At 38.2% G+C, this 15,434-nt stretch overlaps 1 protein-coding gene across 1 annotated transcript; it reads right to left on the reverse strand.

Moving 5' to 3' along the window:
* Nucleotides 1-519: 519 nt before the first annotated feature.
* On the reverse strand, nucleotides 520-10,858 carry LOC133328880 (protein wings apart-like). Its single transcript, XM_061537389.1, has 6 exons — nucleotides 9,849-10,858; nucleotides 2,832-6,536; nucleotides 2,589-2,761; nucleotides 2,432-2,520; nucleotides 2,171-2,361; nucleotides 520-763 (listed from the first exon to the last, which is right to left on the reverse strand). The coding sequence occupies exons 1-6, from the start codon at nucleotides 10,839-10,841 to the stop codon at nucleotides 530-532; spliced, it is 5,385 nt and encodes a 1,794-aa protein (XP_061393373.1). The 5' UTR covers nucleotides 10,842-10,858; the 3' UTR covers nucleotides 520-529.
* Nucleotides 10,859-15,434: the final 4,576 nt, after the last annotated feature.

A 15,434-nucleotide genomic window follows, 5' to 3' on the forward strand; every position in this document is an offset into this window, starting at 1 on the left:
TTTTAGTCGAATATTGTTGCAAAGAAAATATGCTGGGACCAACACCATTATTTTGCATTTAATAATTAAACACACACATACACTCTTCTATCCCTTAAAACATTTCCCATCAAAATCATTACAAGCATATTCGACTGTGTTTCATAGAATTTTTTTTCGTTCTACAATTTATACAAGTGATGTGTGTGTGTGAATTTGGTTGAGGAAAAGAAAATGTGATTATAATTTAAATTCTTTTCATAATTTGTTTTGTTAAATTTTGTAATAAAAACTAATAAAAGCATTAATAATTAATTATATGTTGCATTAAGGTTTGTGGTTTTTACAAGTATTGTGAGTGTGTGTGTATGTGTGAGGAGGTGTGGCTAACTAAAACTAAATTTACAAATTATTAACTTTTCTAAACAAAAGCAACAAAAACTAAATTTGTATAAAATAATAATTTTCAAAAACAAAACAATGTTTATTATTCATAATTACGATGAAGACTTTTTTCCTATGTGTTGCTGCTGCTCCTGTTTAGTAATTCTTATCTTTGACTATAGGTCTTATAAACACGTTGTGTTGACGATGTTGTTGTCGGTGATGAACAATTTGCCGATGTATTCGCCTGTTCATAGTCCTGATGGTGATGATGGTGTGTCTCCAAATTAAGCGGCACTCCATCATCCTGATTCATTTCTTGCATAATATAATCTCGTTTTTTAAAGTATTCCAATAATTTGTGTGTAGATTTTATGTGGGCCACAATGGATGCCTCAGCCTGAAAAAAAAAATTAATAAATATTTAAAAAAATGAGTTATTTTTTTAAGGATCCAACAGGCGTAGATTTTATAAAGAATAATTTTTCAACACCCAAGGCGTGGATTTTTTAAAGAATAGTTTTTCAAGAACCTAACAAGGCGTGGGTTTTATAAAGAAAAAAATTTCAATGACCCACCCAACAAGGCGTGGATTTTATAAAGTAAAAAATTTCAATGACCCAACAAGGCGTGGCTTTTATAAAGAAAAAAATTTCAATGACCCAACAAGGCGTGGATTTTATAAAGAAAAAATTTCAATGACCCAAAAAGGCGTGGATTTTATAAAGAAAAAAATTTCAATGACCCAACAAGGCGTGGATTTTATAAAGAAAAAAATTTCAATGACCCAACAAGGCGTGGATTTTATAAAGAAAAAAATTTCAATGACCCAACAAGGCGTGGATTTTATAAAGAAAAAAATTTCAATGACCCACCCAACAAGGCGTGGATTTTATAAAGAAAAAAATTTCAATGACCCAACAAGGCGTGGATTTTATAAAGAAAAAAATTTCAATGACCCAACAAGATTTTATAAAGAAAAAATTTCAATGACCCAAAAAGGCGTGGATTTTTTTAAGAAAAAAATTTCAATGACGCAACAAGGCGTGGATTTTATAAAGAAAAAAATTTCCATGACCCAACAAGGCGTGAATTTTTTTTAAGAAAAATGTTTTCAAGGACCCTACAAGGCGTGGATTTTATAAAGAAAAAAAATCCAATGACCCAACAAGGCGTGGATTTATTTTAAGAAAAATGTTTTCAAGGACCATACAAAACGTGGATTTTTTTAAGAAAAATGTTTTCAAGGACCATACAAGGCGTGGATTTTTTTAAGAAAAATGTTTTCAAGGACCATACAAGGCGTGGATTTTTTTAAGAAAAATGCTTTCAAGGACCATACAAGGCGTGGATTTTATAAAGAAAAATTTTCAAGGACCCAAAAAGGCCTGGATTTTATAAAGAAAAATTTTCAAGGACCCAACAAGGCCTGGATTTTATAAAGAAAAAAATTTCAATGACCCAACAAGGCGTGGATTTTTTTTAAGAAAAATGTTTTCAAGGTCCATACAAGGCGTGGATTTTATAGAGAATTTTGTTTTCAAGGACCCAACAAGGCATGGATTTTACAAAGAAAAAATTTCAAGGACCCAACAAGGCCTGGATTTTATAAAGAAAATGTTTTTCAAGGACCCAACAAGGCCTGGATTTTATAAAGAAATTTTTTTTCAAGGACCCAACAAGGCCTGGATTTTATAAAGAAAAATTTTTCAAGGACCCAACAAGGCCTGGATTTTATACAGAAAATTTTTTTCAAGGACCCTACAAGTATTATAATAGAGGTATTAATAATAGAAGTAATACTTACACTGGCTGTTAGATTCATAAAGTTATAATATTTCTCCAATACACCGATGATCTCCTTAAAACCATTGCCATGAACATGCGAGCGTACAATAGCCTCATATTCTTCATTATCGGTAATGAGATGGCCAATTAATATTGCGGTATAGGTACCTTTAAGGGAATGTTCCATATGGTGGCCAGCTTTTTGTAGTACTAAAATAATAAAAAAAATCATAATATTAAAACATATAACCTGCTGAATAATAATACCAAACAAACTTACAATTATTAACAGTCTCATCAACTTCCTCTTGTTTCTTTTTATTTTTATCCTGATTATCCAGGAAGGCATCTGTATTCTTTTCAACCAATCTAAAAAAAGAAAAAGAAATTTATTAGAAACACCTTTACATAGAAAGATAGCTACAAAACAAACTTACCTAGCCAATTCTTCACATTTATAGAAATAAGCCATTACCGCGGATATTGCCGATTCCCTGTGTTGCATTGGATCATGATGTCCCAAACTGAAGTCAGAAGGCGCATATGCCTTCATAACACGATCACGATTTTCTTGCGTGTGCATTGTTAGATTGTTGAGCAATGAAAGAGACTACAAATAGGGAAATAAAATACATTAGAATACATTTTTTTAATATTTAAAAGAACGTCACAATCCTTACCAATATGCTCAATTCAAAGACACAACGTTCCGGAATGTAGTTTGGCGCTTTTAGCAGCAAATGGAAACTTGTATCGATAACATCGGGTTTCCGTCCCACCAATTCCGCTCCCATTGTGCTAGTCGGACTAAATGAATGCGTCAGACTGATAAGCACCTTCATCAGCGGTATCAACAATTCACGAATTACAATTCCGGGATTATCGCGCGATGTAAATTCTGAGGTGGGATACATAATTAATTCACGATTGCACAACGAATAAAGGGAACAGAGTGTGGTAGCCGCTGATCCATTGTTGTAGGTGAGAATATATTTCTGATTTTCCTCATTGAGTTGGGTGACATTTTCCAAGACTCGCAAACACCGTTCCACGGTTTGCATATTATCCAACAAGGGTCGTGTCCAATTGATACCAGTTTCACTGTACACATTATCGATGACGGGACGACAACAATCATTGATGGTTTTTATAATGTGCTCCAGACCGCCCAGCTCTCTTAGCTCCTCCTTGAACCATTCACCTGCCCGTTTAGAGGTCAGTGACAACAGGGTTTCCATGGCCAGTGTTCCCACAGTTATGGAATCAACATTTAAATGGGTACCTTTACCCTGGCCCTTGAGCTCCTCACACAGCTCACGTACTCGTTGTTTGTTACGTTCATAGTTGGCATGATCGGCTGGTGCTGCCACCGTTTGTTCCGACTCCAACAGTAACATCATCAACTCCAATGAGTCCCGATCTAAATCCATATTCAAACCTTCTTGCGATAATATATACATAATTGCTGTGGTACACAGACCCAGTGAGAGATCACGATTGGCATCCGATAACGCCTTGAAGAACTTGGTGACAACACCATGAGCTCTGACATGCATACGAAAAGCAGGAACCATACATTTGGTGGCCAATTGCAGGGCCGACAGGCAACGAGTAGACATGGGATTGTGCGGTTGTAAGGCATCCAAAATATACTCAACATCGTCGTCCATTTCTTGGTATTCACCAATTTCTTGAATTTGATGGGCGGTCTTGACATTTCGTACCACGGTGTAGTATTCCTTTGCTTTGCGATCGATTTTCACCGAAGTAATCGTGTCGGCGCTGGGGTCATCCATGCCCGAATTCATGGAAGGTATAGCTTGTGGATTGGGTTTAATAACTCGGGTCATCTTTATTGGAGGTACCGGACTGCTGCGTGTTTCGTCGCTGTTGAAGTCATTGAATATGGCTTCGACTGTGGCATTGGTATTTTTCACCTCCGCCGGCTTGTTGACGGCTGGAGCTGTTGCACTGTTATCCTCACTATTTGCATCGCCATTGGCAGATGCTTCCCATCGATGTTTATACAAATGACGCTTGCCTGCCTGTTCGGTTTGCTCGGAGGGAACCCGGCTCTTGAATATGCTACCCTTCTTTTTCGATATCACCAATTTAACCGGTTCCACCTGTTGAGAATTACTGTTGTTGCAGGGGACGGCACTAGTCGAAGATGAATCGGTCTGTTTTACAACTACCGTGTTGTTGACTTGCGTATCTAGGGTTAGGGTTCGCTTGAACTTATCCTTTATTTTGTAATCTCTTAGTGGAGGCGATAACGAGGGCTGGTCACCGCCACCTAAACTACTAGGCGGCCGCGGTAAGGAACACGAATCCAGGGAGTTGTTCTCCTGTATATCCAATGAGGGTGTGAGGCGATTTTCATTGAAAGGCTGAATGGGTGTAATTTGCGTGTCGATGTTGTCCGTTGATGGCAAATCTAAGTTAAGTTGTTTGGCGGGCGGGGGATGTGTGTAGTCTTCGTTGTCCTCCTGGGCTGTGGGTTGTAGAACTTGTGTCGTTTGTTGGTTCTTGCGTTTGCGGCCATAGCTTTTTTGTGTAACTGCAGGTGGAGGATTGGCGGCTGGCGCTGTTGTTGCTGCCGTACTTTCGCATGGTGAGGAAAGCTTGTGATTTGCTACAGAATCTTGATGATTGTTCGCCTTGGCGGTTAGATTTATTGCAATTTTGTTAATGTTATTGTTGTTGAGATTGTTGTTATTATTATTGGCATTACGACTGACCCGACCTCTTCTTGTTGTTACCACCGGCGCTATTACAGGATTGTTTTCCTCCTCAGACTTGTTGGGTGAGGATTCCTCCATAATTGCTGGGGTCGTTTGCTGTATTGCTGCGGCTGTGTCATCCATAACCATGGGTTCGTCGACCACCTTTTTGCCCCTTCGTGTTGCTCGTTTATTTGTGGCTGGTGTTTCCTCGGCCACCAAAGCTGACGGTTGTAAAACGGCAGCTGGTTTGCGACCTCGCGTTCTTGTCGATTGCACTGGAGCAGTATCCACATCTTCGGGTGGATCAACGTAGTTGGCTTTCGGTCTCCCTCTCGTTCGCTTGGCCGGGGTCGTTACAACCGGAGTTGGTGCTGATGTATCCACGCCACCTACATCTGCTGCTGCGTCCGCCGCTGGTATGTTTTCATTCACCTCTTGGTCTAGACCATTTTCTTTGACCACAGTTTGTGCTTGCGGTTGTGCCGTTTGAGCATCCTGCATTGTCACATCCATGGCGGCTGTGGTTTCGTCCCCCCTCAACACAGCTAAAATATCTTCTTGTAATGGTTCGGCTTCAACGAATGTGGCAGACGTTCTTTGCTGCTGACTACTCTCACCGTCCATCATCATGGATTCCAGTCTTAGTTCAATATCAGATGGTGGTGCCACCAGCGATGAATGCTGGCTTGTTTCAAGGTCACTTGTTATCACACTAGAGCCCCTGCTATGCAGTACGCAACTTTCTTCCGGTGGTGGTTGTATGTCTAACGGCGTGCTATTGCCCTTTGACGATATACTACCCAAGACGGAGGATTGTGAATCAAAGTCGCGTTCTGATAATGCTGCGGGAGATACAATTGTTCTAGCATTCGAATGTGATGGTGCAGCACTAGCGGCAGCAGCGGGTATTAAAGGATTTGGCGGGTGATGTGCTGACGTCGTATGGGTTTGTTGGTGTTCGTGTATGCTGGCGGGATGTGGCGAAGGTATTTTAAATTCATTCGTTGAGCAACCTTGTTGGGGCGCTAACTGTTCTACCGCCGAGTGCTTGAGATGCTTACGTTTCTTTTTCTTTGTTTTGCCCTCCTTTCCAGAACGTCCAGCATTGCCTGAAGATTCGAGGAGTTCTTTCTTTGCTTTGGCCTTGGCTGCAGCGGCGGCAGCAGCTGCTAGAGCATTTCGTATGACATCGGTTTTGATGATTAATTTCAAGCGTTCCTTTGGTGGTTTGTCGGGTGATATTTTCACTGTGCAATAGTTGATTTCTGGTGGTTCTGGTTCTGGCTCGGGTTCTTCCTCCTCTTCTTCCTCTTCACCTTCGCTTTCTTCTTCTTCCTGCTCTTCCTCCTCCTCTTCTTCTTCGTGGTGTGTACTAAGTCCACTCGCAGTTAAATGATGATGATGTGAAGGCGATGGAGGTGGTGGTTTCAAAGGCTTTACAATAATCTTCGGTGTTGTAACTATGGCGGCGGCGGGTGTTGTGGAATCTTCTACGGAGGCTTGACGAGATGATTTACCTATTGACAGCGACAGCGATGTCTGCGGCGTCTCAGTGAGAAGTGTGTTAGCAGCAGACGTTGTGGGTTCCGATGGAGGCGTTGATGAGGAAGCATTCGGTTGTTGTTCTTCACTATCTGTACTGACTAAGCGTGAGGTACCCTGTAAAGAAAAATAAATAAATAAAAATTACATTAATAATTTATATTTCACTGGCATCAAAAAAGGTAATTGAATACATAAAAAATATATAATTTTTTAATAACGGAGAGAGACGGATGGAGATGTACCAGAAAAAGTTCACAGCAAAACAATACCGCTTTATTAAGCGACGAACGTTCATTTACAAATGAAAAAACAAAAGCCACTTGAGAAAAGAAAAATAGTGAAAGCAAACAATAAGATTACATGCCAACAAGAGTGTGGTGTGGCCACTGACCAATGTGTTTATGATGGAAGATTGCTGCAGACAACCGATCAGTGTAGCCAGATCATTGTGTCACTGAAGATTAAAAAAGGCGCGTAAACATTCTCACAACCATCCCATATGAAGAAGAAAGTAGGTTAACAGAGTGTGAGAGGGAGGAAGTTCTCTACGCACAGCTGATTGTGTTACCAGTAAAGAGAGTAAAAAAACAACAAGAAAAGGTGAATACGTGCGTGTGTGTGTTTGTTACTTTTTTGTGTAAATTCAATGTCGTTGTTGTTGCTTGGTATCGCATCGTTTGTCGTCATATTGCATTGGACCGTTGTGTGTGTGTGTGTGTGCATTGTAAATGTAAACTAGATTAACAGTGAGTGAGAGAGACAGAGAGGTAATGGGAAAGGGAATGTAAATATGTAGTAATTGTTGTTGATATTGACATTTACGGACAGTAGTAGTGGCAGCAGTTATCTAGAAGATATGCCGTTATAAAAACGATTATTGTATGATGCAGAGATACATTTTTAGATGCATTTTTGTTTATTGTTTAGAAACCAATGAGGGGAAGTATGCCAACGATGTGAAAGGCGAATTTGTTGAGAGAAAAAATTAAGTAAAATGATAATCATAATAAAAATGGAAGCGATTTCAATAAATCTGTAATGTTATGGGAATTTTTTGACATTTTTGGCATGTCAAAATGTGAGTAGATAAACAACGCCACTATATTTCGGGTGTTATTAAGTGCCAACCCATCGGAATTATGCAGCTTTTAGTTTATGTATTTCAATGGATATTTACACTATGCAACCAATGGTCAACCTAAATTAGGGGTGGATTTTAAAATATTCACATAAAGGGATGATCCATTAACACGACTCCAAAATATCACCAAGAACATAAAGCAGCTGTCCACCAACAAAACAAATGGAATCATTTTTTTAACTTATATTATTGGAATTTTAACTTGGTGCATTATATTCTAATGCTATATTCAGCTGCATAAATATATTTATTAAAAACATGCAGTTTCGAAGTGAAAAAAAACACATGTATGATCCACCTACAAGAAGATGACGAACTAACACAAGGAACACAAGAAAGTTTAATAATAATATATTGACTAACTGTGGAATATATGAACAATCGCTGACAGCCATGGAGAGTCTTACAGGACTCAGTTATCCCTTGTTTCTCAAATAACAGTTTACATAGGATTTCGACCACATGTCCACAATTGTTTAATGTTTGTAGTCAATGTTTTCGAACGGAATCATCTTGATTACTTTAGATCACATTAAGGATTGCACTTAGTTTCCTAGGGGAGTTGGCAATCTCTTACTAGGCGTGTCTTCCCGGGTGGCGGATGGGAAGGGGGTCTCCATGATGTGCAGAGTGAAACTGACCTGAAACCTTGGGGATCTTCGGATCCCCCGTGGACCAAAATGGATCGGGGTAGTGCCTTTAAATAAATCAACTACGATGGGTAAAAGAAGAAAAATGAATAAAGTTATGGTGCAGGGAGTTAATAACCCAGTACCGGCGGCAATCGTTGGTGAGATCAAGCGATTGTGATCCAGCTATTCTAGGTGTGGATGCCTTGATACCTGCAGCTGTATCTGTTGCAAGTGCATCTGGCTGACAGGACTGTAGTTCTGGGAGGGGACGAACTACACGGTACTCCTAGCGCTATCCGCGATAGTCTAGAGCAAAGTAAGGAACTATTCGACCAGTTAGACAGACTGATACCGCTTCCGGAGGAACTGCTACTGAATCTTACCCTAACTCATGAAGAGCTGGACACCACGGTGATCCCAGCCAAGTCTACACAGGGGGATTGCTGTAGTATCAACGAAGGAAGCGCAGAGCCTATTGACCGACCGACTTCAAGTCTGACTACAACAGGTCCTTCATATGCAATCTCCGACCGACCCCACAAGCGGCTCTGAACCCAATGCTGAACTTAAGTTATTAGCATTAAGTGTCAGGCAGCGCGTAGTGCGCTAAGGCTAAATGAATCATCTATGAACAATCTATGGCGAAATTGTACCTACGGATGTACCTACGGATGTATCCTGAACGACATCCGTATGACATTGGACCAACGCGCAAAACTAAGCGAATGTATATCGTCGATGAAAAAGCAGACGAATTAGCTAGACGAGGATCTCAATCTACAGATCTAGCAATCGATTGCTCAATCAAACCATCCATCTGTCATCTTTTTCGGAACTTTGAGGCGTTCTTCGAAGAACGAGCCAATATTTTCTGTCCAATTTCTATATCCATCGAAACTATTCCCACCTTCCTCCTAATACTTCTTGTTAGCTTCTTATCCTTACTTTATAGCCTCCTCCGAATGTTTGTAGCCTCCTCCGAAAATTTGATCGCGATTGATCTCTACGTACGGTCTGCATTACAATTTATAATGATGAGATGGACGTTTCAGAGATTTAAAATATGAAATACTTTAAATAAGTCTGGACAAGATTAAGACAGGTTTGACTATATCGAGGATGCTAGATCTCCAAATTGGAAAATTAATTGAACAGCATAGAATCAGCAAAACACAGCACGCAAATGGAATGGAAGCAAAATCGTCTATTCATATATTGGAGTTCCATAAGAAAAACAGTCAACATCAGCACATCACAGAGAAGAGCACTCCCACCTCTATTGATGCTCGTGGTGATTAATGAAATCCTAGAGAAGTTCGATGACCTTAAAAGCACCAAGACAATGATCTTGGGTTAACTCCGCGAAGACCGAATGGTACTTTTGAGTGGACAACGTATCCCATAAAAATTTCCAGCCACTAAAGAGTAGCGCGGAGGACCGAGCTCAATGGAAATGTCATGACATGACATTATTGGAAATCGTTATATTCTAGGTATTCTAGGTAAACAAGCACATTAGCGGCTCTCTACTTCTCTACTTTCCATACACAAATAACTTTACATCAGCCAATTTCCAAATTTTCCTCAAAAAATTAAAATAAATAAACATTAAATTACAATTTTTAGAAGATATAAGAACGATAATCTACATACCTTCGATATCCGCAAGACAATTGGAGGATGTTCGGGCGTTTTGGAAGCTGCACTATTTACAATGTTCTGTGTTTGATGTTGCTGCTGCTGCAGTGATTGTTGTTGTTGCTGCTGATGCTGTGGTGTTGGCACAGCCGGTGGCGGTAATACCGGTTCTGGTGTATCACACGAAGCATAAACATCATCGACTTTATGAGCAGGCGTTGGTGGTGGAGTCTCTTGGACACTAATCACCTTTTCGGCTTTCTTTTGTTTGGGCACTATAATATCTTTAATGGGTGTAGGCATACGATCATCATAATCATCTTCACAATAGTTGACGGCTTTACGTGCCCTGCCCAATATACGTGATGGTGGTGCTTCAGGTTTAAGTTCTTTTTCGGCTTTCTTCTTTTTGCTGGATTTCGGTTCGGGACGTGGTGCTTTTTCAACATCGCTGTGATCCTCAGTTATACTATCGTCCAATGTCGTACCACCACCATCTGATGTTGTGGTACCGGATTTCTTTGATGCCTTTTTTGGAGATTTCTTTTTCCGCTCTGCAGAATTAGTTTTGGGTATTTTCATTTTAATCGGTTCCCGTATGGGTGTGCCTAAGAAGGAGGGCATTACCGAGCCACCTGTGGTGCTGGAATCACGTGTTGGCGAAGCAGGTGTACGGGGTATTTGTTGTATAATTTGTGCTATAACTTCGGGCGGTGTGGTATTGCGTGATTTGAAGAATTTACGTGGCTTTGGAGGATCAGCGGAAGATGATTGTTCATCATCTTTATGCGATGCTGGACTTTCCTGGGGGCTGGCTGCCGCGACAGCAGCAGCGGCCGCTGCTACTGCTGCCGGTAAGGCAGACATTGTGTAGGTTCGGGTGGAGGTGAAACCCATTTTACCCCATTTGCCCATAGTACCCAGGGAACGGGCTACCGTGGGACGATTTGTGCTCTCTTTGGAGGTTTCCAAAGGAACCACAATTTGTTTGCCACCCCAACGTGACATTTTGTGGCTGGTTTGGTTATTTGGAACTTAATATGTTGTTGCTATTGTTGTTGGTTGTTTTTATTTTTGTTGTTGTTGAAGAGACTTTTGTTTATTGTAATTTGGAATTACTTTGAACCCACCATTACTGGGAATGGATGGGAGTTATAGTAGTTTCGTTTTTATTGTTTTGTGTATGCTTTTTCTTCTTCTGCTTTCGGTTGTTTTTATTACTGTTTAGTTAATATTTTCATCATCATCACCATACTCATTATAGTTATTTTACAATTGGTCATGATTTTTTTGTCACATTGTACACATTCATACATTAATATGTATGGTGGTTTTTCTTTTGTTTAATAAATACTAATTTGTAAAAAAAGAAGAAATAAATATTTATTTTTTTCTTTCAAAGAAAAAACACGACACGAAAAATCAAAACAATGCACTTTAAACGTCAATTTCAGAGATGTTTCTTTCTCGTTTATGTCATCGCATTCACACACACACACGGACGAACAAATATCAAACCATAAAAACAACAATACTGTACGGTTGATTGTTGAGACAATGGGAGGAGAGCGAGAAAGAGTGAGAGAGAGCTACGTCTTCGTTTGGGGTAAATAATAAAGAAACAAATACTATTTTTGTTTAGAATTTTTAATTTTAAATTATTTCTAATTTAAATTTATTTATTTTCCACTTAATTTTTATTTTGTTGCGTGATTTAATTTTCTTATTTTTATTGACACAATTTTGTTTTAAAATTTATTCTCTCTCTCTCTCTCTTGTTTCATTCATAACTGAGATTTCCTTTTGGTTGGTGTTGTGTTGTTTTTTTGTTCTTCACTTCTTCTCATCTTTCTTACTTTTTTCATATACACGACGAAGAAGAAATACAGCTCTGCTCTGCACACATTTCAGCTGTATGGTACGGCGGATATATGTTTGCATGTATGTGTGTAGATGTGGTTCCCACTTTTACTTATTGGCGCAATTTTTCCCAATTGCTTTTTTTCTGTTGAAATATTTACCACTTATTTCGAACTTTTTCTTAATATATTTTTCCGAATTGTGTGCAGTATTCCACATATTTATTAATAGGCAAGGTCCCCCGTGGGACCCGCGCTGTACTTTTAGACGAAAATTCACAATAATATTTTGCTTTTTGGAACAATAGAGGCACCACTACACAACGACCGACGACGACAACGTAAATATGTGCTGCCTGCCTTTTGCTGCTGCTTCTTCTTCGTATTTTTTCTACTTCACGTACGTATTTTCACAATTAGGTTTTCCATTTGGTCAAAATTTTCATTTGCATTTTTCATATTGAAATTGTTGTTTCCACCACTGACTAATATCGCATTTGGCAAGGCGGACCGGTCGGCTATCGTTTTAGATGCGTTTTTTATTGCGAAATTTCTTAAAACTTTATTAAAAATAGTTTTAAAATATTTTTATACGAATTTACACAGCACGTATAATTGAAGCCATTTTTATATTTCTCGCTCTCTCTTAACAATAGAGCGAGACGGATATAGTGGTGGTACAGTAACAAAACGAAATACCAAAAACATTTGACAGAGTTGTATTTTTGGGGCACAAATTTGTGATGGGTTGCCATTTGGAATGTATTTTTGGTTGGTTATTAATTTTTGTACGAATTTCAACAAAAGGCTTGAGAATAAATATTAAAAAAATTAATAATTACAGCCTGTTTTTGTAAAATTATAAACGAACGAATTCGAGCGACTTACGACCAAACTGCTTGGTTTTGAAAAATATGTCATTTATTTTTGTTTTGAATCAGAAAACCTTTATAAACCTAAATAAAGGTTTGGTCGTAAGTCACTCGAATTCGTTCGATTGGAATTTTACAAATACAGGCTGTTTGAAGAAAATAGGAAAATTAGGTTTTCGAATGACATCTATAAGATAGAAGAGAGATAACATTTATATAGTTATCAAGAAAAATTGACAAACATACGACAACGATTCCTGAAAAACTACGACCTGTAGAATACATAAAAAATTTACATTATTTATGTAAAGTCTATTCACAATAATACATTTTGACAGCAAATGTATTATTGTGAATACTTTGACTGTTAATCTGATAGTCAGCATCGCTAAATGAACTACTTTTATTTACTGTATCATTAGTGTGACCTTCGACTTTGGACTGTATCATATTTATGCGATGCTACTGTGACATCAGCAGCGGCCGCAGCTGATAAGGCAGACATTGTATAGGTTCGGGTAGAGGTGAAACCGATTTTAGCCCATTTGCCCATAGTACCCAGGAAATGGGTACATAAAATATTGTTGAATTTTTTTCTTTTTTTTTTTTGAAGAGACTTAGTATGCGCAGCTGTTTGTGGAATTTGGTTGAAATTCTGATCCTTATAGACCAATAATCTACTAATTGTTATGCCCTCCGCCATAAGGTGGAGTGTATATTAGATTTGTCATTCCGTTTGTAACACCTTGAAATATTCACCGGAGACCCAAAGAGAATATATATTCTTAGTCAAAATAAAATTCTATATCGATTTACGCATGCCCGTCTGTCTGTCGGACAGTCTCGAAATAGTTAATAAACATATTTGCACAGACATCCTAGGATGTTTGTTATTGCAAATGCCATATATTGTTCCACGTTTTGGTGTAGCCCCCCATATTACGGTACTGCCCAAAATTCGGTATTTTGGGAATTTTGAACAAGTTTTCTAACCGAATTGGCTGTAATTCGGCATTTTGGGTTCTCACAACAGTACCAAAAATTATTAATATTGACAAAAGTTTCAGGGTAGCCCTCATATATCGATACTCCCCACTACTCGGTATTTTGGGGATTTTAAACAGATTTTCTAACCGAATTAGCTGTAATTTGGCATTTAAGGGAGAAACACATAAGAGGACTTTCAGGCTTGGCATGTTAAGTTGGGTTATTTTATTGTAAAAAATAAAGGAGAACGGCGTCCAAGTACAACTTTGACTCTGATATTCCTTTATAAATTGGCAATTTAGATGAAGCCAACTTAACAGGGCAGACCTGAATCCTCATATGTGTTTCCCCCCTTTAGGGTTTTCATTTAGGGTTTACACAACAGTACCAACGATTATTAATATAGATCTAAGTTTCAGGGCAGCTTCCATATAACGGAACGCCCCAATATTCCGTATTTTGGAGATTTCAGACACGATTTCTAACCTAACTGGCTTTAATTTAGTATTTTGTGTTCCCATTTAATACATGTGGTATTATACCAAAAATTATTTATATTGACCCAAGTTTAACGTTAGCTCCCATTTAATGATACCTCCCCATTATTCGGCATTTTAGAAATTCTAGACAGGTTTTCCAACTGAATTTGCTGTAAATTTGTATTTTGAGTTCTCACTGTATAGCTCATCTCTGTACTAAAAATGTAGGGTTCCCATATAATACCACATGTCCATACCAAAAATTATTTATATTGACCCACGTTAAAGGGTCGCCTCCATAATATGATACTCCCCAACTGGCTGTAATTTGGTACTTTGGGTTCTCATAACGATATCACCACATCTCCGCACTAAAAATTATCAATATTGACCCGTTAATTGTAGGTATTTTGATTGACATCCTCATGGAGGAGGGCAAGATCACCCAGGTAGCAATCGAAATCGGAATACAGCTGTTTTTTTCTTATGTCTAATGTGAAAAATGTGGACTTTGTTAACGTTTCCATAATGGCATTACGCAAACATGAGTGGCTGCTGATATCCAGATGGTCTCATTGTATGACCTTATTTATAGGAATGGTGGAGGGTATGAAAAATTCAGCCGAACCTAACATCTTTTTTACTATTCCTTTTTATATAATAAAGAGACTTTGTTATCTTAGTAAGAAGTAGTAGATTCTTGGAGTACGGAAACAAACTAAATTTACAAGGCATGGTGTAAATGCACTAGATTTGTAAATTGAGAAAGCGAATTTTGTAACCCTCTACCATGAGTGGGCATTCAAAATACCAGGAGAAAACGAAGTACTAAACTACCAACACTCCGGTTAGAAAATTGGGCTAGGTCCTATCGTAACATCAACATGAGAATGGACATGGCAAAATATACTTAGAAGTTTATTTTGATGAGAAATATATACTTTATGGGGTCTTCGATAAATGTTTAAAGGTAAGGCAAATGGAATGAAATATTTAAAGTTCTAATGTGTATGCCGTTTTATGCAAAAAATAAAATCGTTGGTATTCCTCATTTCCGTAAAATTGATATTAAAAATTTAACTAAGTGGTAACACTGTACAAATAATTATCTTGTCTACATAGGCGCCATCTTGATGTCATGTAGACACAATATGGCATTGGCAAAATACCGGTTAGTGGCAAATGTAACGTATGTCATTGAACAGCCAACTAACATAACGCCGTTAGCATTTAAAATTAAATGAAACACATTCGATTTGCAATCAAATATTTAATATATTGCATATTAATAATAATAGTATATTTACATATATATTAAAAAAAATTATAAAAAATTCATCGTTTTTTATTGTAATAAAAACAAATATTCATATAACACAATAGAACATTTAGTTTTGTTCTTTT

The sequence above is a fragment of the Musca vetustissima genome, unplaced genomic scaffold (genome assembly GCF_032173495.1).
Source record: "Musca vetustissima isolate MV318-11 ecotype Yass unplaced genomic scaffold, APGP_CSIRO_Mvet_v1 utg105433, whole genome shotgun sequence".
Lineage (NCBI taxonomy): Eukaryota > Metazoa > Arthropoda > Insecta > Diptera > Muscidae > Musca > Musca vetustissima.